The 27766-nt window shown below is 41.6% G+C and overlaps 1 protein-coding gene across 2 annotated transcripts; it reads right to left on the bottom strand.

The window, feature by feature from the left end:
• Window positions 1–1125: 1125 nt before the first annotated feature.
• On the bottom strand, window positions 1126–24237 carry MYLK3 (myosin light chain kinase 3). Of its 2 annotated transcripts, XM_074158135.1 has the most exons (14): window positions 23584–24096; window positions 21115–21180; window positions 20004–20094; window positions 18304–18742; window positions 14754–15325; window positions 12953–13058; window positions 11747–11840; window positions 11343–11452; window positions 9929–10070; window positions 8796–8866; window positions 7138–7266; window positions 5913–6065; window positions 3908–4040; window positions 1126–2865 (listed from the first exon to the last, which is right to left on the bottom strand). In XM_074158135.1, the coding sequence occupies exons 1-14, from the start codon at window positions 24094–24096 to the stop codon at window positions 2794–2796; spliced, it is 2691 nt and encodes an 896-aa protein (XP_074014236.1). In that variant the 3' UTR covers window positions 1126–2793. The 2 variants fall into 2 exon arrangements, with proteins under 2 accessions (XP_074014236.1, XP_074014238.1); XM_074158137.1 differs by lacking the exon at window positions 21115–21180 and having other exon boundaries at window positions 23584–24237.
• Window positions 24238–27766: the final 3529 nt, after the last annotated feature.

The following is a 27766-nucleotide window of genomic DNA, read 5'->3' as shown; positions in this document are numbered from 1 at the left end:
GGCTGCCAAATCTAAAGGGATTGCTTTCTATTAGGAAAGAAATACTAATCCTGGTGGCCAGGTACACCTTCTTTTTGTAGAAAACGGAGAGGAAATATATTCCGGTGTCGTGGTTTTGGCTGGGATGGAGTTAACTTTCTTACTAGCAGCTGGTGTTAGGCTCCGTTTTGGATTTGGGATGTTAAAGAGCGATGATAGCGCACTGGTGGCTTCAGTTGTTGCTTAGCTCTCAAGGCCTTTTCTGCCCTATCTCAGGGCCACACCGCCCCAGCAGGGGACACAAGGAGTTGGGAGGGGACACAACTGGGACAGCTTAGTCTAGGGGTAGTCCATACCATGTGATATCATGGTCAGTACATAAAGCTGGAGGAAGCAGGAAGGGGGGACATTTGGAGTGTTGGCGTTTGTCTTCCCAAGCAACTGTTATGTGTGATGGAGCCTGGCTTTCCTGGAGATGGCTGAACACCTGCCTGCCCGCGGGAAGCAGTGAGTGAATTCCTTGTTTTGTTTTGCTTGCGTGGGTTTTGCTTGCGTGGGTTTTGCTTTACTTATTAACTGTCTTTATCTCAACCCAGGAGTTTTCTCACTTTTACTCTTCTTCCCCTATCGCAACTGGGGGGTGTGAGCCAGTGGCTGCGTGGTTCTGGCTGCCGGCTGGGGTTACACCACCACAAGACAGCAGAGAGCATCCGAATGTTACCCTCTCAAAAAAAACAGAGGAAGCAGCACACAGTAACTGGAAAATTAAAACTTACCAGCCATTTTCCTTTCACCACTTCTCCCAATGCATAAAAAAAAGAGGAAATCACTTGAAGCCAACTTAACTTTAATTAGCAAGAGCTAATTTCATTCCAGATGCGAGTTCTGAAATGTAACAGTAACAGAGTCCATCTGGGAATGGACTCCAAACAAACGCCTGATGTGCAAGAAAATACTGGACAATTATCCCACATTGAGTAAGAGCTCTTAAGAAAATGTCTGCCATTTAAAGTCTGATCCAATAGGTAGCAGAGGATCCTCAGGATGGGAGAGAATCCCACCTCCTACATTAGCATTCTGTTGAGACCTACTCGGAGATGCTTTCAGGTTTGGTGGAATGATTTAAACAAAAAATTGAGGAATAGACTCGTTCTTCCACTTTAATGGAATTTATTAGTATTAATTCAGAAATATACAGACCAATTAATATAATCACATTTAGCATGCAGAACCACTGTGGAAGGAACACACGAACAAAAGTGGGCCTTCACAGAAGGTGATACATTGTCAAGATTATTTCACTTGATTTTAATAATGCTCTGTCTCAATTCTGGAAGTGCTGTAGAAGTCCAGAATTCAGGACTACGCGAAGTGAGAAACACTACAGTGGAAAAGATAACTAGACCAGGGTAAGCCAGTTTTACAAACCTCTTTATTAGCAATCAACACTTTTGCTAATTCAAAGGACATGAAAGTCTCTAAAATTACAGGGAGCTTTACAGTGGTTTGATGCCTTTGCTGGAAAGCCAGTTTTAGTGCTATTACTTTCTGTTTTTCCTCAGAGCTCATCCAACTCACACTGATTTGCAGAATCTAGAACAGGAATGAAGGAAATCACAGGTTTAATAAATAAAGTTAATACTTTTAGCTGAGAGACTGTAAGTGGCTCCAACTCTTTATACATCAGGAAAAAGTTTAAAATCCAAAATAAGTTAGTATCGTGAAGAAAACATTTAACGTTCAAGAGCAAAGTGGAGAAAAAAAGGGCTTCAACATCCTCCTGGAGCTATAGTGAGAGTCTGGCAATGCACCATTTCCCTGCCACTGAACAGCGATAAAACCTAGTTTGCATATCACACCTATCAACTTCTCAGACTTCATTAAAATTGTCAGAGAGGAGAAAAAAATCCTCAAACTAAAACTTAAAAAATTAAGGGGGACAATCACAGTCAATGAGAAGCGCTTACAAATTTTAAATACATACAAAATGATGTCTGGAAGCCTATTCTTTCTGGACCACGTGAAATCTTTTTGCATAGGCCCAACGGTCATTAGGCAATTTTCATTTGTGGCACTTTCACCTGTTTCCTTCCAGAAGTTCAATCAATTCAGCTAAATCCAACTTACCATAAGAAAAAGCAGCAATGGACCGATAGACTTAAGTTGCTTCAAATCAGGATTCCTCCTATTTCCTAACTATGCAATGCAGTGACTTTTTTAAAGGAGGGAGTAGAATAAAAAAGCCAACAAGCCAAAACCATTCCACTCTGAGTAGTTGCACTGAATCATCATCATGTTGGGAGGAAAAAAATTAATCTTTTTGGAAAAAATATAGAAGAAAAGGATAGCCGATATCTTTTGTTTTAAGTAACAAATACCCAAGTTGTGCCACTGTTGTGGCAGTGCTCTGAAACTGATGACGTGCAGTCATGAAGAAAGTCTTCAGAGATCCCATCCTTAGTGTGAGAAACCAGAAAACTGATAGGATGTTTTCTGGTGTAAACACACCAACCATACTCGGCAGAATCAAGGCCTTCAGCGAGAAATCAGCCCCAATAACAGCCACGTCTTTCCATCACTATGTACAACGACTGAAAGCTTGTAAAAACAAACAAGGTAGCTTCTGCTTTTAGAAATTATTCCAGTGCCTCTGCCTTGAGGCACTTCCGGAACCTTAGCACTCACACACATAATATTTGAGGAGGATAGACCCAAAACCTGATGTTATAAAACAAAGGGGTAGAAAATTATTGAAGATACTGAGTCCCATGGCTTCATGTCCATCTCCAAGAGTGGTCGATGCTTCATACAAGCTTATGCCAGCTTGACAGACGTACTCTGAAATCTCTTCAGCCTGTTAGCAGCAGCCACCACATAAAAATGTTTCTGTGAACAAAACAGAGCAGTCCAAGCGTGAGTGCAACTGCGGTAAAGGACCTTCTCTGAGGCTGACGTGGGTTTTTCTTCGTGGTAAATCCGGTTACCTCCCAGTGACCCACACCTTGTGCGGCCTGCAGCACAGAACAGCTTTGTGTTGGGGAACCAACACAAATCTGTTCCAATTGTTGCAGAACAGGCTGCTGGTACCGTCAACTTCTGCAGCACTATTGTGAATCGTATAGTGACGCTTCTTTAGATTACGTATTTTTCACAATGCGAGTGCAGAAGTCTGACCGAACAGCTGGAGCGCAGGAGTGGAAAAAAATACAAGCCCTGGTTTAACTCCTTGGCAAAGAATTACAGCTCTCCAGGGACAAAAGAAAAGGAAATGGTCCTCACTGAGTTTTCCTCACATTTCCACAAGCTTATTTGTCACAAGATCACTGCGTTCACCTTCCAGGATCAATTATCTACAATCCAATACAGGCTTCAATAGAAAGTCATATCTATCACTTTTTTCATACAATATTTAGTTCTGAAGGAGGATGGGGTTATGAGAAAGGTCCTGAAGGGCTCTCTGGCTGGGGTTGAGCATAATTTTTTTCTTTCTCCCAGACTCCTCCTCCCTGCAACAGGAGGCACAAAACTGCCTTATGTTGTAACCCTACTCCATAGCGACAACGGAACAACGCAACTGCTGTCAATGGAAAAAGGTCTCTCCAATATGAAGAGAAAGAACATTTAATATCAGCTAAGTAGCACCTGAAGTCTCTGAACTTGTAAAGAGGAAAAAAAAAGTGTAAAACTTCTAAACACCAATGAGGAGGAGTAAAAATTGAAACCAAACTTGCTAAAAACAGAATCAGTATCATTCTGCAGGAGAAAAACCTTAATTTACAATTGAAAATAGGCTTCCCAAACTCATATTTACAAGAAAGAAGCCTGCGGACAAAAGTGAGCCATCATACAGAAGAGGAGGGAATGGCTCTGCCTTTGTTGAGCCGATTTTTCCCTCTGGATGTAGATTTGCCAGGCTTTATGTATTTACCTTCCATTTTCTGTGAGCCAGGTAACTCTGCAGCAACAACTGGGACCTCAGACGAAGCTTGAACTTCTTGGCTTTGGCAGGCAGATTATTTAACCACTCGTGCTTCAGACACTGCGTTGCACTCATCCGGCAGCTGCGGGAGAGGAAATCTTTCATGTAAATCCAGCTACCCCCATTGCCATTTTCTGTGCCCTGTACTCCTCAATATTATCGATAAAGAAACTGCTTTAAACGAACAAACAGCTGCTTTAAATCAACAAACACAAGTGTGTGGAGATGCCTCCTGAGAGAGTTCATCCTGGTGCACGGGATCCTAATGCCATACTGCACCTCTCCAGCATAAAAGGTGAGTGGTGTGAAAAGCTGCTGGTGGGTCTGCAGTGGGTTGATAAAGCTGTGATTAAATACTGTATTTTGCCTTTTTAGGGTTTGGGTTGGGGTGTGTTTTTTTTCTTTGAAGCAGCAGCTGTACAGGTTCATCAGTTTATATAGCATTTTGTTATGCGAATGCAGAACTCTAAGAGAATCAGTGCATATAGAACAATAATATTTGTGGTGTTATCTGCCTGTCCTGATAGCGCAGGCTTGTCCCGTGCCTCATCTTTAAAAAGCACAATTGTCTATTCACCCTAAACTTGGACCAAGCTAAGCACGCGTTATATCCTGGCGTTCAACAATGGGCCCACGTGTGAAGGTCTATCAAAAAAACTTTGAGAATTATATGGCAATAGAGGAAATCTTGGGGGAGAGGTGTTGAGAAAAAAGTTTAATTTGCCATTTTTTCCAAAACAAAAGCTATGCCTAACTCCTGAGCTTTGCCTGAGCTGTCAATGGGAAGATGATGAAAAGAAGGCTCCTGCCCGCTCACACCTAGTTTCAGTTCTTCAGGGGAGGCAGGTACAGATCTTGCCCAAGGCCAGACCTGCTGTCCCAGCATGGCAAAGGCCCCTACTCTGTAGGACACCGGAGGCTGCCCCATATACCGTGTGAACAAGTGGGCCAATTAATCATTGCTCTTCGCATCTCACTGGCAATACTCTTCTCTTGCAGTCTTTTCATTCACAGCTGCTAACCAGACTTTGCATAGTTTCCCTCTGGAATATCTATTCCCATTGCACAGAAAAATGGAAGACTCCAAAGCAAAGTTTACAGTCTCACAGCAAATCATCATCACAGTCTGAGAAAAAGCCCCTTTGCTGTCTCCTGCTGGCAATATGCTAAAACTCAGTTTATTATTTCATGAGACTTGTTGTTCAAAATGTAATTATTACTAGAACCGATTTGTCTGATTTTGGTAGTGATGTGGAAGTTGTTAATATTCTAAGCGCTCCTTTGAATTCCCCTTGACCACACGATCTGTTTTACCGCATGCATCATTTCCTGTTTTGATTAGTTTTGTATCACTGCTCAGCAAGAGAAAAATTTCTCTACTCTCTTACCCAACCCCATAGCCATGGTCTGACATCAACATCATCCTCGTTCTCTCCTCGTTTCCTACGTGCAGTCACTTATTTCAGTGGAGCCAAGACTGAGAAGCCACATGCAGAGTTCAGTCCCAAATGCTCCTTAATATCTACCAAATGCATGTAGACCACTTTCGAAGAGAACAATGCACATTTTCACAGCTGCAGCTTCCATTTATCCTCCATGGCATTCAAGAGATGTTTTTGCAATTTGTATCAGGGCTTGTGAGAATCCAAAGTAACAACAGAAACCGCTTTTGCTCAGAGAAGGAACACTGAAGACAGCAAATCCTCCCAGATTTCCTCTGTTCTGCCTATATTGATGTTACCATGAAAACCAACTTCCTTCAGGCAAGGTACACAGCCATTTTCCTTTTAAATAGGGCCTTTTGAATCGCTGAGGAACTGCCCAGCAAGCACAGATACAGCATGCAAAAATGTCACGTAGTAAGTTCTCATTGTTGGCTGTAATCCAAACAGTTGGCTAGGAGAAACTTAGTGTTATTAGGTGCTACTGTCCTCACAATCAAACAAAGACATACCTTTTCTCTTTCACGAGTAATCTGGAAATGAAGTCTTTAGCTTCCTCCGATAGCTGTTCAAATGCTTCTGCATCAAAATCCCAGTTGCAATTGACTACATAATTCATTGTCTCTGCATCTGTTTCTCCCAGGAATGGGGACAGGCCACTGAGCCTTAAAAAAAGAAAGAATGGGAGGGAGATGAGTATTTGTTACAGGCAAGATGCATTTTTCCTTCTATGAATGCTCTGCTTTATAATCATTGTTAGCTTACGAAGAGGAAAGACTCTCAGCTGTGGGTGGTCCCACTTTTCAATCCCTGCCAAACTAAGCCAAGAGTGTGGAGCAATGAAGCCTTGTAATGTTAGTGTTACTCTCTAGCAGTTCACTCAGCTAATTTACTGTTAATAGATCCCTAAGGAAACCAATTCCGCCGGGATGCAGGTACATACTTCAGTGCTTTCCCAGCTAGGAAAGCTAGGGGGACTCAAGAGCTTTCCTAAATCAAGGCCGTATCCATATTTGGCTTGAATTAAACTGAATTCTGAACAATGGCATACTTTTTTCAATTAGTCTCTAAGCCCAGATTTATTGCTTCAGTCGTTTATTACTTCATTCAGTTGGGTTTTGGCTAACATACAAATTTAAACCAGAAATGTATCCAGTTCACAGAAAGCATCTGTGAAAGATTCTGGGATGCAAAGTCAGCTCACCAGAAGGCAGAGATTTTGGACAGACAAGCCATCCATGGTCACCATCCAGATATCAGAGAAAAGTTTGAGCCCCATTTGTGACATGACATTTTGTAGACCTGTGGCCTAACACCCAACATTAACTCCTCTGTGCAGACACACGCCAAGTCCAAGCTACTAAAATGATCAGACTGCAAATTCAAAAATTAATTCAAGTCCTCAAGAACGCAATCAAAATGAAAATTCTGACCTGCTTTGGGCAACTTTTCCAAGTAAACAAAAAAAGACCTGACCCATTTTACCTTGCTAAATAAGGTGGCAAGAAAGAACATTTACATATTTATCAAAAGGACTGATTGTTTTTTTAGAGACTCTGTACACACAGCGAGCTGCCTTTGCATTAAAGGCTGGGTTTTTTAACAGAATGAATTAGGAGGAGTCACGGGCAGATGGGCTCAGCGGTTGCTGCATTCCAGCTCTGCAGATACCCTCCACTGGTGTGCTCCTGCAGAGCCGGTGGTGCCACCGCCACGACCCCTCACAGGGTTACTCACAACATATACGTGATGACGCCTACACTCCACATGTCTGTTGGGAAGGAAACAAAGTCGTAGTTCACCACTTCAGGAGCCAAGAACTCCGGAGTTCCAAAATTAACCTTCAGTTTCTCACGAGGTTTGTACCTTGACGGGAAAGAGAGAGAAATCATCGCTGAGAGCAGGCTGGGGAACACAACTCACGTTTGTAAAAATCAAGGTATGGCTTTTTGCCATGCGAGCATGGCAGAGTGAGCGTAGCAGGCTCACCCAGGCAATCAGGACAGGATTAAGGTTTTTAAACCAACCAATCGGTGAATTTTTCTGGGACTTAAGGTGAATACACCATCAGCCGTGCCTTTCCTGCAGCAAAACCAGAAGGAAGACCAAGGGCAATAAAACCTGCAAAGGCCTCCCCCAGAGAGCGATAGCAGCTTTCCTCTCTGCCAGGCTCCACAGGGTGCTTTCCAGCAGATGTTATCCAACATCCAACAGATAAAGCAGCTTCCATTAAAACAGGTTTGGAGAGCATTTGCTTAGTGGGATGTACCCAGCTACAGCTCGGGGCAAAGGTCTGTATAACAGATAGGAGCTAAGGTGGGACTCTCAAGACGATTATTTGGGCTTGTAACAAGTTAAAGTGATCCATATAGGGAGAAAATTATTCTGGTTCATCGCTTAAAAGGGACAGATTATGAAACTGAACTAGTAATAGTCACTGATGGCAGCTGGAGTTACATCTGTGTACAGACAGAACAAACCGTTAGAGCATTGCTTTTTCTCTATTTCCTGGAATATCTTGTTTTCAAAGCTGCTTTAGTGGAAGATTGCTTCTTTACCTTCCCAATTAAAAAAAAAACAAACAAAAAACAAAACAACAAAAAAAAACCCCAACAAACTAAAAAAAACCCCAAACAACCCCAAAAACCCCCACAAACCTCAATGTAACCGTTTCTGTTTTCATAAAATACTTCTAAAACAAAAAAGTCCTTGGACAGATACATACACACATGTAGGTACATATATGCATCAATGTACCAGACTTTGACTTTAAAAAAGCCTCAAAGGGTTTAGAAAAGAAATAGAGAAGTGTCGGTTTTGTACTGTTTACTGGACTCCCGTTAACAGGAGATGTTCCTTTTGATTGTAGGGGAATTGACTCATGCTCCCACAGCTTTCCTTTAACAAACTCATGCCAGCAATGTAAAAGAATGGAGAAAAGTCCATATTTTTCCGAGTGTTTCCTGTTACATATGGGATGGCTCAAACATGTTTTGTTTCCTCTCCCTGCCTTCAATCTATGTAGAGTTTAGCAGATAATTGCCACAATTTGAACCTGCACAATAAAACCCAGCAGTCAAGAAGTCTCTGAGAGCCTCCATAGAGTCCCTAGAGCAAAAGCTCTACATGGGGAATAATTTTGAGATAATTAGAACAGCAGTATAGCTTTATCCAACAGAAATGTTATTTGGAAAATGTAATTAGATAATTAATGCACAGAGCAGAAAACGCATGCTTGCAGCAGCACACTGCTTAGCTCATTCACATAGCAGAATTACTTTCGAGCCATCAAAATACATTAAAAAACCCCAAGACCTACCAATAATACGTCAGAAGGTTTGGGGTTTGTTTTGGTTTTATTTTTTTAAAATAAATTCATAACTGAACTTTCTTACCTCCTTGCTAATCCAAAATCAATAATTTTAATCTGGTTTCCTGTGTGGTTTACACATAGTATGTTTTCAGGCTACAAAGAGAGAAGAGGGTATTTTGAGTTAAACGTACGACTGTTTGACAGAGAGATCCAGCAAAAGAATGTAACAATCAGAGATTTTAATCATAATTTTTATTATAATATTTTTTTCTTCTATTCCTGTCATGGGAGAGGAGGATTCTGGCATACTGTGTTAGTGAAAGGTTTGGTTTTGGACCTCCCATAAAGAAGTCTAACTTTTATTCCTATATAACAATATTCCTGTATTTCACCATAGATGACGATAGATTTTGAAATCAAAAGGCCCCCTCGTGTAAAACAGTAGAGTCAGTCTGACGGTTGAGGCTCACCCACTGGATTCACTCCTTAAATATAAAAGTAACTCCATAAAAAGCCACAAGAAATATGTCAAATGCATCCTTTGGTTTGCCCACAAAGGCAAAAACTTGTTTTTTTTCAATGAGGATATTTTTCAAGGTGGAGACAGGGGGGACGATGATGTCCAAATTTATTATAAATGCAGAACTGTCTACAGGCCAACAGGGTCTAACATCATTTGTGTAAGGCACCGTATAAACAAGCAGAACAAAAACCCCAGTTTTTCTTTTGAAAAAGATCAGTTATTAAGGGGCCATTAGGAAAACACTGTCATTTCACTGCAGTTCAGTTCCAGGCAGAAAAAAGCACAAACAATAGGAAGAGGATTGAATAGGTATTTGAACACAGCTACAAGGGGGGGTAGGAGGCTGCGGAGGGGAGACCGCAGGCATTCCTAGCCAAAGAGGAGTTTGGGTGTGTTTTTCTATTAATGACAAAAGGGCATTGTTTAATTCCACACAGAACGAAAAGCTTCTGATTTAAGAGAGGCAAAAGCACAGAACCCTGTCCATTTCACGATTCTAAGCAAGCTACCAAACAGACATTGAACAAAAAATAATGAATCTCTAGAGCTCCATTCATTGTGGCTATTGAATTAAGTAAGTCTATTCCTTTGTGACGCAAGTCCACGAAATGAGACGTGACTCTTGTAACGAGAGACTCTGTGGTGGTTCAAACCACAGCATCGCCAAAGAGCGGAGAGTATGAGCTACTGACCTTCAGATCTAAATGCAGAATATAATGCTGGTGCAAGAAGTGAACTCCTTCACAAATCTGTTTGGTAAACAGGATTGCATCCAACTCAGTTAGATTGTAGTTTTCATCTGTGATCCGGTCAAATAATTCACCACCATCAAGACTAAAATTTTGACATAGAAAAGTGTTAAAAACCCTAAAATTCCTCATTAGCTCAATTTATTTCCAAGTTGGAAAACTTAGGCTCTCTAATTTAGCAAGGATCCTAACAATGCATCCAATATAAAGCGTATCAGTAGACTCAATGACTTCAGGAGACTTATTTCTGAGTGTGAAATTAAGTTTCAATCTAAATTCCAATCTGGAGAAGTTATCACTAACATTTGGGGGAGATATATGTCAAACCAAACCCACACGACCTGGTGATCCAATGGGGACCTGGAGAACCTACAGGGAGTACCAAAGTATCTATTATTTGCTAATCTTATTAGTCTAGAGAAAATAAGTCTTCAACCTATAAAATTTACTAAATGAAGTTTCTCAAACGGAAAGCTATTTTACATAAGCTGACAACTGAATTTAATTATGCACAAAAATTAAGAGAAAATGACATCAGACATATAGCTCTGACAAGTTTCTGCAAGGTAAAAACTTCAGGTATTAATTTCAATATACACATTTTAAATGTCATATTTATATTTCCTTTTGTGTTGTTTTTTCCTTCAGTTCTGTAGCAGAAACTCAGTTTTTAGGTTATAAAACTTCAGGTTTTTGTAAAGCAATATGCCACTACACAGAAAAGGCAGATGTAAAGTCATGTACATCATGAAATCTCCCTTTTATGAATTCTGTATTTAATATAGATCCAAATTCTTATTTAGCTTCAAATGGGGAGGCATTTTTATTAATCTTAAAATTATTCAAAGGAGGCAGACCATGCATATAATTAATCACTTTCCTACCTTCCCCATGTCTTTTCTAATTCTACTTAAAACACCTCTCTCCTCCTCTTGTCTGGGTCTCTCACTTTCACTCTCTCCCTAATATGACATTTTATTTACCCACAATACTTTTATGTAATTTGGCAGCTGGAGACAATGTTGGAGCCCGTAAGTTAAACCTAAATGAAAAATGATTCATAGTGAAGATGTGTTCACGAACAATCTTGTAATTTGTTTCATGCTCTTGAAGACAGCTGCCTTTCTTATAATTTGTTTAAGCTGTAACCTTGCCAAATACATGATTTTTAACCTGAAGAAATTGCCTTTAAAACATTCTATGTTTTTTTTTTTAGTTCTGAAATTGAAATCAAGTCTCTTTCAGGCTGGGAAACTACTCAAGTCTTCTTCACACCTCGGAATTATCATTCCCTGTTACATTTAGTGACCTGAGAAAACCCAAACATCTGACAATTCCCGAGATCATTTCAACTTACTATTCCATGATCAAAGTGACATTATTTTTGGCTTCAAATGCATCATAAAGCTGGATGAGATTAACATGATTTAATTGGTTCATGATGTTAATTTCATTTTTTACTTCTTCCTGAAAAAAATAACAGTAACAAAAAATGAGCAAAATATGCTCCTTAAATTCCAATATATTCAAATAAAATTATCTGTAAAGCCCAATAACAGTTATTCCACAGGTCTCTTGCGGACAGAAGGCTTAATCACAAAGAGGGGAGATGACAAACAGCCATATAAAGATTTTACAGTATTTGATAGTACGCAACGACAAATTGCCTCTTAGGGGCTGATTCGGGGAAGTGGTGTTAAGGTGCTTGCAATGAGGCCGGCTTTAGTGTGTGCTCACTCGGGTTCACAGCAACATACTTACCCTCTCCTTTGCTCCTTTCACTTTTATGATTTTGGCTGCCAGGTTGAGGCCAGTCGATATTTCCGTGCACTTGTGAACTTGCCCAAAACGCCCCCTGTTGATACCAAACAGAAGATGGGAAACCAGCTTAACACAGCTCACCGCAGAAACTTTTCATACAACTATTCTTATCGTTGATTAAAAATAGCACAGTACAAAGTGAACAGAATCAGGTGCCCAGCAGCATGAATCTCCTCGTTCTCTCAGCTTACGAAGGATTAGTTTTATCTTTCCTGCCAGTTGTTCAATGCTTACATTAAAATATTATGCCCCCGTTGTATTACTACATTTCACTGCGGCATGATGACCTGATGGTATTCTTTTTCGGTTCTGTAACTGTACCCGCTTGCTGTCCTTCAGTGATGCGTTACTGGGTATATTAACAAGGATATTTCTGTCCTGATCTCATAACTTTTTAAATGACTATAAGACCAGTAACTGTAGCCACTCCACAGACCGCATTGCCTGCATGTTGTAAATTCTCCCCCATGTCACCCAGATACGTTAATGTCCCTCGGGATGATTTCTAAACACCGTCTTCTCTGCTATTGCATCATTCGGCTTATACTTATTAAGCCATATTTGTACTTGGATCAACCTGTAAATCAAACCTTGTCAGACAAGTAAGGATACAAGAATACAAAGGCTGAAGCAGCTGCAGACTTCCTACGAGTGAAAACTAAACATAAGGTCAAAATAATTATAACTTCTCCCTTGGTTTTCCTTAACGTGCAGTTCAGCACGGAAAAGGGATTTTGGAAGCTGCCTGACCTAACGGGCTTCGCTGACTTCAAATGCTCTGATCTGTCTGCCTGAAGGCTACAGGTTTTGCTCATGACACCAGCTGTGGCCAGGATTATTGTAACAAATGCAAAAAAAAAAAAAAAAGTCATCCAAGATCACAGTCTGGCATCTGAAAATGGTACTAGGGGCAGAAACTAGTCATCTAAGGGACATTCCCACCACACACCCCAAAATCAACATCAGGTTGATATAAAGAGCCCAGGAACTGTGGTAGCCCGAAAGGCCTCAAGGATGAACCTGCTGACTCTGGCTGCAGTGGGCTCGGGACCCTCTGAAGAGGACAGCTCTAGCTCTCCAGCTAACTGCATTTCTCCCTGCCTTACCCACCACCAGCTGTACGGCACTAGGGACAGGGATACTTACCCCCCCAGCACTTCGTGACGACACACCGAGTAGCACGTTGTCACCTCTGTTTGCTTGACACTCACTATGCGGTGTTCGAAAGGAGCCGGTGGAGAAGGGCTGTCATCTGAACGGGACACAAGCTGGTCACTGAGACGCTCCCGCGCACATCACTGCGCCCAGTTTCACCCGCCTCACGCCAGTGACTTCAGTCCACGGGACACACACACATCACCTTGATGTGTTTGCTGAAAACCACGCTCCTGAGCTCCCCCACCTTCAGCACCGCTGTTCCTCGAGGGAGGAACCCAGTTTCTCAGGCAGGGGCCAACACAAAGACCCACACGAGCCAGCCCCCCCCCACCGCTGCCGATACGCTGCTCGTGCAAACACTCAAACACCAGAAGAACTTCGGTATAACGTGCACTGCCCTCTCCCCCATCTTTCCTCTTTGCCTCACGTTCCTCTACCGCACCACCATTTTTCCTTCTGCTGGAATTCAGACAAGCGCCGAAGTATCTGGATAACACTAAGCATGCGATTCCTTCGCTATTTTTAGAGTGGAATGCAAGTAAAATAACCAGTGCATTTGCAGCTAGCCCTAAGAAGGGAGGTGCTGACAATATCCAAAATCTCTCTTTTACTTCAAGTGAGGGACTTTTTTTACTACTAACCCTGTTTTACAGATGAGGAACAAAGGCCCAGAACAGAGAGTAGGATCCCACCTCCCGAATCTCAACCCTGGTTTTTTTTTTTAAAAAAAACACAGTAAACCCCCTGGGCACCTTCAGAAGATCAACATCTTAGTTTATGCGTTAACAGAAGAGGTCACCTGAAAAAAAATATCTGGAAATTTGAAGAAGTTACACTTGATCCTCTTTTAATTGTTATATGGCAGCCAGAAAGACCAGCACAAATACACAGCACTGATAAATGATGACAGTTACTGGTAAAATCAGGAAGTTTCTCCCGGCAGCGAGACTTTTGCAGACAATGTCCAAGTTAAAGCTGCAAACATTAATGTGACAACTATCAGGTTTAATCAGCTCCTGGGAAGCTAAACACTTAATATCCAATTTTTTCTCAGGTAAAGCTTCCATAAACCCACTTTTAGTGTCCCCTATTCAAAGCAATTTTACAATTAATGTCCAGATAGCTCGGGCTGCAATTTAACATGTATTCAACCCATCTCCAGCCACTGCTGAGAAAGCCAGATCCGGGTCAGGACATCTCCCCATGTATGTCCATTCTGGGACATACACATATCTATGCTGCCGGGAGAGATTACTCCCTGAAACGATCTAATCAGCTGTTCGTACAGCAACCAAGAAGAGATCTATGGTAAATAACACAACAAAGACCACAGCAAGATACTCTTCCTGCAATATTTTGCTGCTCTCTGGACCTCCAGCCCATAGCTGCTAACGCATACCAGTTTGCATACTCTCTTAAGGAATAAATGCTTAATCTAAAGAAAATGGAATTTTTCAAAATTACTCATACTTCTGATCACACATATACTTCACCCAATTTTATTTAAAATGAACTTTTTTCCCCCAAACACACTTTAAAAGGAAAATTACTATTAAAAGAATTTGTACAAATGCTAATTCACTTGTTATTTACATAGTCAAAGGCATCAAAGGCATTTAGGTAAATGCTCTTGAACTGTAAGAGACGGGTGGTCCACTGAGCACTGCTCCAATTATTATTGCATATATTGTATATATCATATCTCTATGATGTATATTGTATACAATACACACAGGTAGCACAAACATCTCAATGCAAAAATTTCCAAGAGTAACTGCGAATAACTTACCGATGATCATTTCATCCTGTGAGGGAAGCTCTTTGCTAGCTTCCAGTGACTTATCCTTCTCCGGTGCCGTTCCCGTACACTGATGGGCATCGTTTTCACTTCCCGCTGAAGATGCAGACTCAGATTCTCCCCTCTCAGAATTGGTATCCCTCAGGGATTCTTCTGCCTTTGCAGTTTCTTGATGGGTTTTTGCTTCTACTCCCAGGTCTTTTGTAGGCTCCTTTGCAGAGGTATTCTGTGAGGTTATGGGCTTGCATTTTAATTCTGATTTCTCTTCAGCCTTTTTCCCCGGTTTGGGCTTGCTCAGTAATGGCTGTTGCTTCCCTGTTTGAGGTGCAAGTTCATTTGGCTTATTGTCCCCTTTCACGTCTGGATTCGGCTCAGTGATGATGTTTTTAGGACTCTGTTGAAGTTTTAATTTGTCAGGCAGCTGTTCGACTCCTTCCACTTCTGCTGGTGTGGAAGATGCAGATTTTACTTTGGGGCTTTTACCTCTGTGATGATTTAAGTTTCCTTCCTTCGTTATCTCAATCTTTTCTTTCATTTCAGTCATATGTACATTGATGGATATCCTGCAGAGCAAACAGTTGACAGTTTATGCAGATGACTAGCCTTGCTTTTGTAACTTTGTGGGGGAAGAAGAATCTATAAGCTTCCGAAGCCACAGATGTTTACAGTTTTAAAGAAATCTAACCATATCAATCCTCTTAGGAAATACTCACAACCTTAAGGGAAGAGCACCAAAAAGTGTGCTGATGTTTTTTCTGTGTCCTCATCTGTGTATATGCCTGCCTTCTGCTGAACACAAAGTGTCTCACACTGCAAAGTATCAATCCCACATCTGAAAACTAACTTACTTTTTGCAGCTATTACAGTTGGTCTAATAAAATACCATCATCTCGGCGGAGAGGGTGCAGTGATTGCCCTCACAAATTACAGGCCGATTATCTAAATGACTGACTGCTCATACAGCTCTACAAATCCGAAGGTTTGCATCCATCCCAGTCCTCTTCCAGCTGGCTGAGTTGCGCACTCAAACATCTGTGTGTTTTCTGATGGGACAGCATTCTTTCCACAGCTTTCTGTTAAAAATGTAACTTTCATGAACTCTCACTCCATCAATACTATATTCCTTGGCGTTCCAGCTACTGGAAAAGTTTAATTATTCTTTTTTCCTCTTGTGTTGCCTAAAAAGAATATGGGTTAAAACCAATTCTCTATGCTTCTAAAATCCACCAAAGACATTTGTGTGATAATTTTGGATCGTTATTGCTCCAACTGTCACGAGCACACAGTCTGATTTCAGTGAGGCTGAACTGAAACTTGTGAAGTTGTAAAGTATGTTTTACACAGCAGCAAGTAAATAACATTTCTGATGTCTAGGAGAGAATGTATCTCATTTTCACAAAAGTTATTGCCTCTTTCAGTGGAGCAACCTTATTATAAAAAGAAATGTTTGTGCTTTTGCATAACAAGAGTCTGAAGTTTCTTACTTTCAGCACCTTTCACACCCTTGCGTTGTGCTATGAATCTCAGCTGCACCAGAGCGAGCTATCAGAGCAGCTGAACACAGCTCCGAGCAAACGCTTCCACTGCTATCTAGACAAGCCTGAACTCGGCAGGACTCTTGGGCATTTCTCCAAGCAGAAGAACACAATGTTCTTTTGACACTTCTGCGTGGGCTTACAGACTTCATTAAAAGTTGCGTTCGTTTTAGAGAGGCATTTACCACCCTCATGTGACTTCACACACAAAAGCATAGCAGGTACCCCGTGCAGGAAGGCTGCAGCTTCCCCTGGGCTTTACTCTAGGTTCTGCCTTCCAGTTACCCATCAGCCTCCCTCCTCCCCAAAACCAAAGTCTTTGGGGCTCAGACACCCCCCTGCCCAAACCAACCAGCTGCTTCAGAAGCTGCTGCTTATCTCCAAGTTCACGGCCCGGCACATCACCATCAACCAGCGCTGACTTCCAAGGGGTAACGGTAACTGTTCCTCCACCGCTTCGTGAACACCCTGAGCCATCCTCAAAGGACAGCACAGGCAGAGCCTCCGAGGCAGCGCTGCGGCGGGCAGTGGGGACGGACCCGCTCCGGCTGTTGAAGCACAGAGCCTGTGGCTCACCAGCCAGAGCCTAAAACCCACAGGGAAAATACAGGGAGGTCCCTCTGGTTTTAGTGTTGTTACAGCAACCCGTTTGGAGGTAACAAGGTCTATAAGCTGCACATAAAGTTGTTCCTGAATGTTTGAAAAGAGGCCACAGTAGAGAAAGCTTCTACTTTCTCCTCCACATCCTTACACTCGGCCTCTTAGAAAATAAAAATCCCAGCGTGCCAGTCCTCACAGTGAGCCCCTTCCTTTATGAAGCCTATGTACTGATATCAGGACAACTTTCATTATTTTGGTAAATTATTCTTCATTCACTTTTTTTTTTTTTTTTTAAGACTTCTGTAATCCCAGTAGACACTTACCCACTGCACAGGAATATTTAAGTGTCCACCCGATATTCACAACATACACAAGTTTTCAAATGAAAGTACACATACACAAAGGTAGTGTCATGTTCTTGTCTGGGCTTCAGACACCAATTTGTACACACAAGCAATGGGGAAATTCCACAAAGTAACACACACATATATATGTGTGTGCGTCTATGTACGTGTGAGCGTGTCTATCATAGAATCACAGAATGGTTTGGGTTCGAAGGGACCTTAAAGATCATCGAGTTCCAACCCCCCTGCCATGGGCAGGGACACCTCCACTAGACCAGGCTGCTCAAAGCCCCATCCAGCCTGGTCTTGAACACGTCCATACATACACACGTACATAAACAACTTTATATCCACCAGCTCAGACAGAAAAGGCAGAGCAGTTAAAATTTGCCACAGAACTTCCATCTGTTGGGGTTTGGTTGGTTTGGGTTTTTTGGTTGTAGGTTTTTGTTGTTGTTTGTTGTGTGGTTTTTTTTTCATTTAAATAAATAGAATTAAAATAAAATCCTAAATAAATAATTCAAAAGGAAATTGATTATGAAAGACATAATATAAAACACCTCTATAAGGAAAAGATTAGGCTAACAGAGATTACTAAGTGAATGATCTGGCCATATCTTTAGGTGACCAAGGGATAAAAAACCACCACAAAACCACCAAGGACAGCAAACAAAACAAGTTGGTCTTGTTGTACACTAGTAAATATCTCAAATTCCTTTCATCCCCACAGTTACAGAAACAGCATACTTGAGCTATACTAAGGCGGTCAGCTTTCTACCCCTAATACACAGAAGCCCCAATCATATAAAAAAAAATTCTCCAGTACATCTAGCCCTCTGACTCCTTGCCTTCACAGAAATTTACACAGAGCCCTTGCTGCTTTGAGTTTTGAGCCTTAATCATTTGCAAGGTCTCACCACTTCTATCCTAGCATGGACTGTTTTTCCCCTGGATCATGCCTCAGCAGGAGCTCCCTCCTTCAATGACCTGGCTTTCCTTTTTTTCCTTCTAACACATGAAATGGTTTCAGATCACACAGAAAGCCACCAACAAGGCCATTACCTGGTACGTGTCACTTCACACCCTATGTCAGATATAGCCCGGGATGTGGAGGGCACAGCTTCCCGGGACGCCGCACTCGATGATGGAGTTTTGTTTTCATTCTCTCTGAGTTTCTGGTGAACAAGCTGCCCGTGGCACTCATCCAGGCGCGGGGCTCTGTCCGTATCGTGTGCTTTAGCAGGAACATTTTGGTTGCCTACATGATCTTGATTTACGCAGGGAAGACCATTGTGTTGATTCAAAGCTTTGACACCAACGTCCTTTTGCTGTTGACAGCTCTTAGAGCTGTGTGTTTTGCCAGCACCTTCTACTGCTTGTTGCTGCGCTGTCCTCTCTTTAACTTGGGGTTTGGAGTCAGCTTTGTGGGCTACAGCACTGGAAGCGTTCACCTTCTCACATGCTCCCTTGTTTTCATCCAGCTTTTTCCCACTTTTCTTCTCTGAATAAAATAAGCCATTAATAAACTATCTTTGACAAAAATGACAGCAAAACAGAGAGGGAATGAAGTAACCCACCACTGAAAATAACCTATGCGGTTACATACATCTGAAAAGGTAGCAAGAAATGCCCCCCCCAAAGGTTTTAAATCCTTACACCAGCAGCCTTGAGACAGCCTTTATTAATGCTCGTGGTTTAATCAGAGGTTTAACTGCTCTGCTGGCTTTCCAGCCGTGTTACAGATTGAACTTGCATTTCCATAAGGCAAACAAATAAATGGCAAGGCTCGAGCTCACCGCATCTAAAATCCGAAATCACTCTGCAGGCAAATGGCACAGGTAGTTCAGGCACTGCAGACCCATCCAGGACCTGAAACTCCCTCTACCTGATGAGAGGGGCAGAGACCCACTAAGACTCCAAGGGACTCCGGGGCTTGAGACAGTGCCTTTTGCATTTTCCACCAAAGGACAAGAAGGTTCTTCAGCACCTTCTCATGACAACGGTTGTGAATATTAAACAGTGGAAATTTCTTGGTTAACTTCCTTCAGGATTCAGCACACACAGGTAACTGTCAAAGTTAGTTCACAACCCTGGGTAGCTTTTGAGTCAGAATTGTGACCGCCTGCTTTATTTTTGTCACTTCCTAAACAATGAAGCTAGAAAGGGGATCTCCCATAGGCGATTCACTGACTATTTGTGAAGACAACAGCGTGACAGGGCCTGCTCAACATCATCTTCACCCCTGTTGCAACTCCACAGGCATTTAATAAGGGATGCAACAGGGCAATGCCCTGACAGATCCATCCTAAATAGGAATCTAGCCCTGACACAGCAATGAAACTTGTTGATGAAAAAAGATATTCCCAATGTCAACATGTTCCTTCTTCAGAGAGGGGGAGGAGAGAGGGGCGGTTCAGATATGTTAAGGACAAAGAATTTTGTTAGGTTTCCTACGTGATATTGCCACTACCTTCGTGGTATCTCTGAACAAGTACTGCTCTCTTAATTCAGCTCACTGTCGTTCCAAAGCAAAAAAACCTGTGCAGCCAAAGGTGCTGCTTTTAGGTTTTGGGGTTTGATCCAGGGGGGCAGATCATCTTGCGGAGGAAGCGAGAACAACTATTTTCTGAGTACTGGTGGACAAAGTTACTCAGTTACATTTGAGTAATTCAGGTAGTGGGAAATAGCAGGCTATTAATTTCCAGTTTGTCTGCTGCACATTCTGGAGTCAAAGCTTGTAGCACGCCTGGAGTGATACATACCTTCCAGAGGCTTCTTGCTTTCAGTTTGGGTTCCTCTGTTACTAAGCACATGCTTAGGTTTTGCACCACTCTCCTCAGGCTTATCTTTGGCCTAAAAATGACAGGGGAACACAAAAATAACAGTAATGGCCAAGAGTGTTTATCTCCTACCAGGTTACTCCAACTGTGTAGGTATTCAGAGTCTGTGAAAAGACACCAACACCTCTGATCTTCTGAATTTTTAGTTACTGCTGTGTTTATCCCCTTCTTCCAATCTCTCCCCGCTTTTGCAGATGGGGGATACTGCATAAAACAAGATGCATACTTCTAAAACAAGATGGCGCAGAATAATACATTAGCTTACCACTTTCCAAAATTTTGACTGTCAAAGATTTTGCCTCCTGCCATCTTTACTCATATTATTAGAAAACTTGACATGTGCGACATAAGAGAGAGATTAGAAAAAGAAATTATACTGTATTTCCGTTGCTTTTTGGCTGGTGACTGAAAGATAAGCAATGTCTCTGAAGATGTTGTTAATATATTTGTCCCACAGCATCTAATGATTCATGATTTGAGCTATGATAGAAATGATACCAAAAAAAGCCTCTAGCTTTATGGTAACTTTTGTGTATGTACTTGATGTTACACACGTCACCTTTGGCATGGTTAAAACCAGACTTACTGTCTTTTAGAAGCAGATTTTTATTTTTAAGCAAATTTCTTCCTCCAATTAAGAAAGGGCTGAGGAGAGATATTTTGTAATAGCACCAGTAAACACTCCACACAGCAATACATTTGAAAGCACATTAAAACTAAATAACTAATATTCAGCAAAAAGCATTACACAAAAATAGGGAAAGGCATAACTTATTTCTTGGTTGACAGTTAAAAATCTAGTGATGAGCACCCTCCTATCCTTATTTGTACAAGCAATTAAGCAACATGTAAAATATTTCTGCAGATAACTCTGATTACAAGGTTGCTGCAAATCAGCCGCTTCATTTGTTAGTAAAAGCGGTTAAGGATTTCATGCTCCGACCATACAGATCCCACAACACATCCCCCCGACCTCCCACTTCACAAAAAACCAAGACACCCATAGAGTAAAAGTAGTAAAAAAAATCATTACCATTTTTATTACAGCTCTAAGCAAACCTGCAACAATGACCAGGGGAAGCATTATTCTTGCAAAATCCTACGTGCAAAGAAAGCCTTGGATAAGTGACAGTTTAATGCTGGTGGGCTTTTCTGTTTGTTTTCTAAATAAGAAGTTAAGAGGTTTGGATCCTATGAAGCTCAATTCATAGTCTTTTATTGATTTGACTCCAACCCTGCAAAACTGCTTCCATAAGTATTCCCATGGCATCCCTGGAACGCTGTCGTGCCATCAAACAGCTTCACCCAGACATGAAAACATGACCTCCCCGCTCCCATCCCCATACTGGGTAACCTTGCACTAAGCCAGCCCCACGATAAGCAGCAGGCTCTTACAAAACAGCAAAAGCCGGAAAACAGAAACAAGCAGGTAGCAAATTCCTTTTTTTGAGCAACCCCCCCGCAGCTGCGGAGCTCTTTGGACATCTCTATGCCACGATCACACAACAGGCTGCAAGAACTAGACCAAAGTTAGCACATGGCTCAGCGCAAGCTCATTTGTTTTTAAATTCACCCGTGCTTTGCTCCACATTACCCCAGCTAGGTCACGTACAGACGCTACCTCACTAATTCAAGCCTAGTTCAAATATCGCTAAACAGCCCGTGATCAAAGTATAAACGTATCTCAAGGTCTTAAAACTGACCTTATGCTCCGGTTTCAAAAACTTCACGACCAGAAACAAAAAAGGAGAACAATGATGGTGAAACTGCAAAACCGGAGTTAGTCACAGAACTCTCCGCTTGCCCGGTACACGTTGCTGGTTCTACTGAGGCAGTGGTTAGAGTCTGGGAAAGAGACCTCCACCCCATCCTGGTCACTCATCTCTATCCACCCATCCATAAAACCTGGATGAAGTTCTGACCTCCTTCAGCCTCCTCTTTTGCAAACACCGATGAGGAGGCAGTGCATAGTGGCTAGTTGACAACTAATCCCGACAGTATGCTACAAGTCCACGTGAAACATTCCTCCAGTATCCCTCACATCACCTCCCTTTATTTACCTCCCTCCTCACTGCTCTTTTCACTTAGAAACTGACTATCTGGAAACAAAATTAGTTAACCATCTTGATACTCATCTTCACCTGGCCACTGACACACTGTGCGCTGCCGGTTCATTTCGAGGTGTAAAGCCTCCCACGGACGGTATCTGCCTCCAGGCATTTTGCAGTGATTGCAGGCAGTAACTTGTAACAACACAGCTTTAACCAAAACCCCTCAAACTTCTCCATTTCTCCAAAAATCTGTAGAACTGAAATTGGAACTTCAAGCAAGTACAAGCTTCATCTCTATCAGAATTAAGAGTGATACCTAATGTACGATTTATTGTTCTCAGCACTAATGGAAACTCTTTATACATTCTTCTGTCTCCTAACCGTCTAGGTCACTTGGCAGCCTCAGACACTTAAAAAGGGAGACCAGGAGAGCATTCGGAAAGCCAGAAAAGGTATGCTGCCATCTAGCATTATCCTGTTCTTGTTAAAGTTTAGGTGTACCTTCCACCAAAGTATTTTACAGTTTTTGTGAAAAATATTTGGATTAAGATACAAATGGACATTTGAATTCGAGCTAAGTTCTCCTTACTGTAATCACACCTCCGCGGATCTGGAGATTCTTAGAACAAATAAACCTGTTCCAATTCTTGCAGTTTTCCGTCCCTTCTCCACTGCAGGATAAAAGCCATAGCGAAAACTGAAAACTCCCATTAGTTAAAACTAATTCCAGATGCCAAATTCCAGAATACCCTGAACATTTAAAACCAAGGGTAATCAATTCCAAAACCCCAGATCAACTATGTACTGGTCTCGCCTGTTCCTCCCTCATTGTCCTCAATAATTAAGAAATGCATAGGAGCTGATGTCTAGGAACTTGCAAACACAAGAATTATTTGTTTTGAAGATTGAAGAGTGTTGATAGAGTTGATGAAGTCACAGGTTCCTCATAAAGATGTAGCTAAAGACAACTTCAATATCTAAGGACATATCAAATCTGCTCAGTAATACAACCATAAGGCAGCACAGGTTTTAGCAACTGGCGTTGTGTTCAGAATTCGTGATCAACCAAGAAAACAGAAGCTTCTTCCAACAAAAAAGGCTTTCAGTATCTTACTCATACTTTTCACTGGGGCCTCAATTCAGTCACTAATTTGAATGACGTTGCTGATCTTGGAGCACTCAATTTTCCTTTACAGCAGCAATCTACTCCTCATCCTTGTTACAGGATCACCTGGCACACTTTGGGAACCTGGGACACGAGACTGCAAGGCAAGTTTTGAGCCTTGGTCTCTGCCTTAAGAGGCTTGCAATTCAAAGCTCACAGCAGTAACCTGTAACAGCAATACCGAAAGGAAAACCTCAACTATACCTTATGCAAGAAATTAGCAGGAGAGCCTAAAGCCCTGCTACGTTATAAAGAAAAATATGAAGAGTAGTAAAACAAAACCAACCTCAACAAGGATTTCCAGCAGACTCCCCTTCTTCCAGGGCACAATGCCTTTGAGAATAAAATCCACTACTTTAGAATTTTTTAATACTTCTCCCACAAACGTAATAACTTTATCCAGTGTATCAACCCTTTTCTCTATCTTTGCCAGCTTCTCCTTATGCTTGGAGGCATCTAGCTGGGCAGCCTTCATCAATTTCAGCACTTCTGAGCACATGCTCTGGACATCAGTCTGGTGAGTACTGTCCGATACCTTTGGGCCTTTTTTCATTGCATCTGTCTCATCAGGAGCTGCTCGGGATACTGTTAGCTTGTTAATGCCTTTTTCTACATCATCAATGCCTTTGTTAACTCGCTGCAGTTTGCCTGTCAGATCTTCTTGGAAATGCAACAGTTTGTCCATCTTTTCGTTCAAGAGATACAGTTTTTTGTCCATCATACTTAAATTGTTCACTTTTGTAGGCTGTAAGTTGGTCAGGGCAATCCCCTCTGCAAGGTCCAAGCTACCCGCAGACATTCTGTCCAGACAGCAGGATGTCAGATAGATTAGGTTGGCTTTTCATTAATCATAAATTAGAAAATGAGGGTCTGGAAGTTCATCTTCTTTAGCTATTCCTACACCCGACAACCTCGCTTATTGGAGTCGCTAGAGCGTATCATGAGATAGCTACTGCACAAAAGATTTATTTCTGTGTTATCTATTTCTTACTGCGTGCTTTCAATGATGGAGGTAATTTGGCACCAGACTCTATTTTCTTGGGCCTCCTTGACGTCACGAAACCATTTAAAATTCTTTCTCGAGTGGCTGTTGATAGGCAAGCATCTTAACAATTGCCAATGCCTGAGCAGACCTCTGGAGGGAGGGGGATTATTGTTTTTATGACCAGATTTAGTTCTGTGATAACGAAAAGAACTTGCTAGAGCATTTCTCCTCATTAAATAGGCAAAATATAACAGTAAATTTGGTGGCCTTGTGCTAAGGTTCGGAAGAATTCAGCTTTGTCACACGGATGCAGAGCACCCCATGTAGACCCAGGGTGTGCTCTTTAGGTTGGCTGGCACTCGAATTTAAAAATAGAGTACAATGACAAGGATCTGAAATACGTATCTAGCACCAGCATGTCTTTGTCAACTGAAACTTCTAAAATTAAATCTTTCTCCCAGGCTATGAAAGTGAACCAAGTAAAAAAAAAAAAAAAAATAAAATTTTCATGAAGACACAGGAGAATTAGTCCAAGCAGAATTAGTCCAACTATGAGCAACAAAATTACTAAATCATAAATCTTATTTAAAGGATTTGTTACTGACTTGCTTTCACTTCTGAATCACAGCACGTCTACTACAAAAATTACAGTCAGTCACTAGAGAACAGAACAGCAGTCACTTTATACTTGCACAGCCCCCACTGCCACAGTTCTGAATGCTTTAGAAACATTAATTAATTACAATACAGCACAGACCGAGAGTCGGTCCTCTGCCACAGAGGATGAACTGTGGCATCAGGAGATAAAGCAGTTTGTCCCATGCCAGACATGACATTGTGTCAAATGACTGTGTCAAGCACTCCCAGGCCCCTTTTCACTGCTGTTTGTATGTAGAGCAGGGGGAGAAAGCAGTGGGGAAATGATGCTGCCACAGGAGTCTTGGTGCGAAAGAACAACGGAACCACATCAAAGCCACCATGGGCTTTGGGATGCCAAGCATCCCTTTGCCTCCAATCCCTTCCTTGTTTTTTGGAAGGGGCACATGGGAAGAAAGTGGAATTCTTAAAGTAAATTTGCTGTATGAGATAGGACATACAGAATCATACATTCATTTAAAGATGTTAAGTCCTTTCCACTTATGTAACACAAGGGTTTTTTACCTTTACAGTAAATAAAAAAAATGTTATATCTACCAAGGCCACCAAATAAGTATAGCCAGCCTGGTGGTTCTGTGACATTTAGAGGACAATAACTGGCTTTACAAAAGACACCAAAAGCTTTAATACTTGGACTGCTCATCACCTTCAAAAGAGGGTTTGAATACCAAGCAATGACTCTGGAAGAAAACTTGGCCTGTGGAAGCTGATGGGAGCTGGCTTTTCATGCAATGTCACTTCTCCTGATCAAAAAAAATAAATAATTTTAAAGTCACTGGTATTTTCACAGTGGTCTGGGATAGTATGGCATAAATTTTATGATACACCATAATCTTATTTCAATTATCAAGCATACAATGCAGTAAAATATACAGCTCTATCTTGGAAGTATAGGACATTGGCAATAAAAGCTTCACAACTCTGCTACTGCGTTTAAAGAATCATATTTTTCAGCCAAATGCCTTTAAGTGATTAATTCTTTCAAGCCTACAAACATGCTGGATAACAAATAATCAAAACAGCCAACATTTTTACTAAATCAAGAGTACCAGCTAAATGCTGTCCTCTTAGGGGAAAAAACGAAAAAGGTAGAGTGATTTGATTGTTGTATTTAAAGTTGGACAACTTGCAGCAAATATTTCCATAAGGAAATGTAGCCACAGAAAGTCATCCACAGTTGCGTGCTTAGAACTTCAGTTGCCACCAGCAGTGTGCTATTACAGGCACAGCACGCGCAGTCGTGAAACAATGCAAGTACAATAAGAGTGCACTGGCCTCTGTGTGTGTTTGTGGGCAAATGGGAGTCTTTTGAAATCTTGAACCTTCTTAATTATTTAGCGATTGAGAGCCAAAAGCATTAATGCTGCCCCATTGTTATTTGCTAGTGGTGTTATTCATATAACTCTGACTATTTACTCCTCCTCATATGCAATGGACTCTAATGGTAAATGCTGTGTAAAACAAAAAAAAAGAAAAATAAAAAAAAAACCCAGAAAGGAAATCTCTGAATTTATATTACTTTACACAGGCAGACTTGCCTGACTGCAGCTCAAGGGGCACAAATCATCTCTTCCTCCTCCCGATTCAGCCGCGCGCACTGTGTATTCCAGCTATATGGAATAGATTTCACCACCCAACACCCACTCACACAGTGCACTGAGATGTGTGAGACAATGTACTATGGAGAATTCTTGCTCTACGCAGCAAATACTCCTTGCTAGTGTTTTCTGGGCCACGTACAGGGAAGATACAGCCAAAGCTGCCTCCTACTCAGATAGCTGTTTGACTTACAACACTACTTACATCGTACTGTGCATCCATAAGCAGCTGCAAAGTTACGGGTGGAATGAAGGATAGAGATGAAGGAAACAGCATTTGGCCCATAGTGGGAAGTTTTAAACACCTGTCACAAAGTTATTAAGGTCGGCTTTTTTTTCTTTAAATTTCCTTCTCCCCCTCTCTCCCCTTTTAAACTTCTGGTAAACACACAAAAATTAAAAATGGCTCCAATGGACCTAACTGATTGTTTTGTCTTCAGGATGATAATATGGTCAAATTCTGGCAAAAAATCTTTTATTCCTTTTGTTTTGAATTGCAATAGAAGGCAATTTTTGTTCAGAACGTTGATTTTAGTGCCCAATGTTTGCATCTTGTTTGAGCAGCCTGAAGAGAGCATTCAGCTCCATTGACAGTCTCAAGCCTTTCCACACTCTACCAAAAAAAAAACCAGAAAAAATCCTAAATTGCCTGACTGCATATTGCAGATCACAGCATACCCATCCTTAAACATCAGAAAAAAAATTACAGTTATTGTAACAAATAGCCCATTAAGCTCACTTTTTCTTTGTGAGGAGCTGTTGCTTATAATGATGTTTTGCACTTACATACTGCAACACGCGTTGCTTCATCTTCAGTACTCCCCAAATTACACCTAAAGAAGTGTTGTATGAGCGACGAATACCAGCGAACCTTGTAGGACCTCTGTAGCTTGCAGAGCTATGCTCAGTCACCCCGTGCTGTCACTGGCAAAACAAACTGGAGAGTCACAAGACTCCATCACAGTCTGGATGTAACTTGATTAAAGTTTCTGATGGTAATTGGTCTCCCGTGGATTTCTGCTTGTTTCTACCGGGAAACAAAAAATGAGCACTGCGATCTGGAGCGTGTAGGTGACTCCCTCCATTCTGTAAGAGCTGAACTGAAATGAACTTCTAGGATACCTTTAAAAAGTTTCCAAGCTATCAAGTGTCTCAGGAGCGCCAGAGAAAAGGAACACAAATGCTGGAGAACCAGAACTGCAAGTGACCTTGAACTGATGATGCCAAAG

The sequence above is a fragment of the Numenius arquata genome, chromosome 13 (assembly GCF_964106895.1).
Source record: "Numenius arquata chromosome 13, bNumArq3.hap1.1, whole genome shotgun sequence".
Taxonomy (NCBI): Eukaryota; Metazoa; Chordata; class Aves; order Charadriiformes; family Scolopacidae; genus Numenius; species Numenius arquata.
This window is presented reverse-complemented; position numbering and strand designations above follow the sequence as displayed.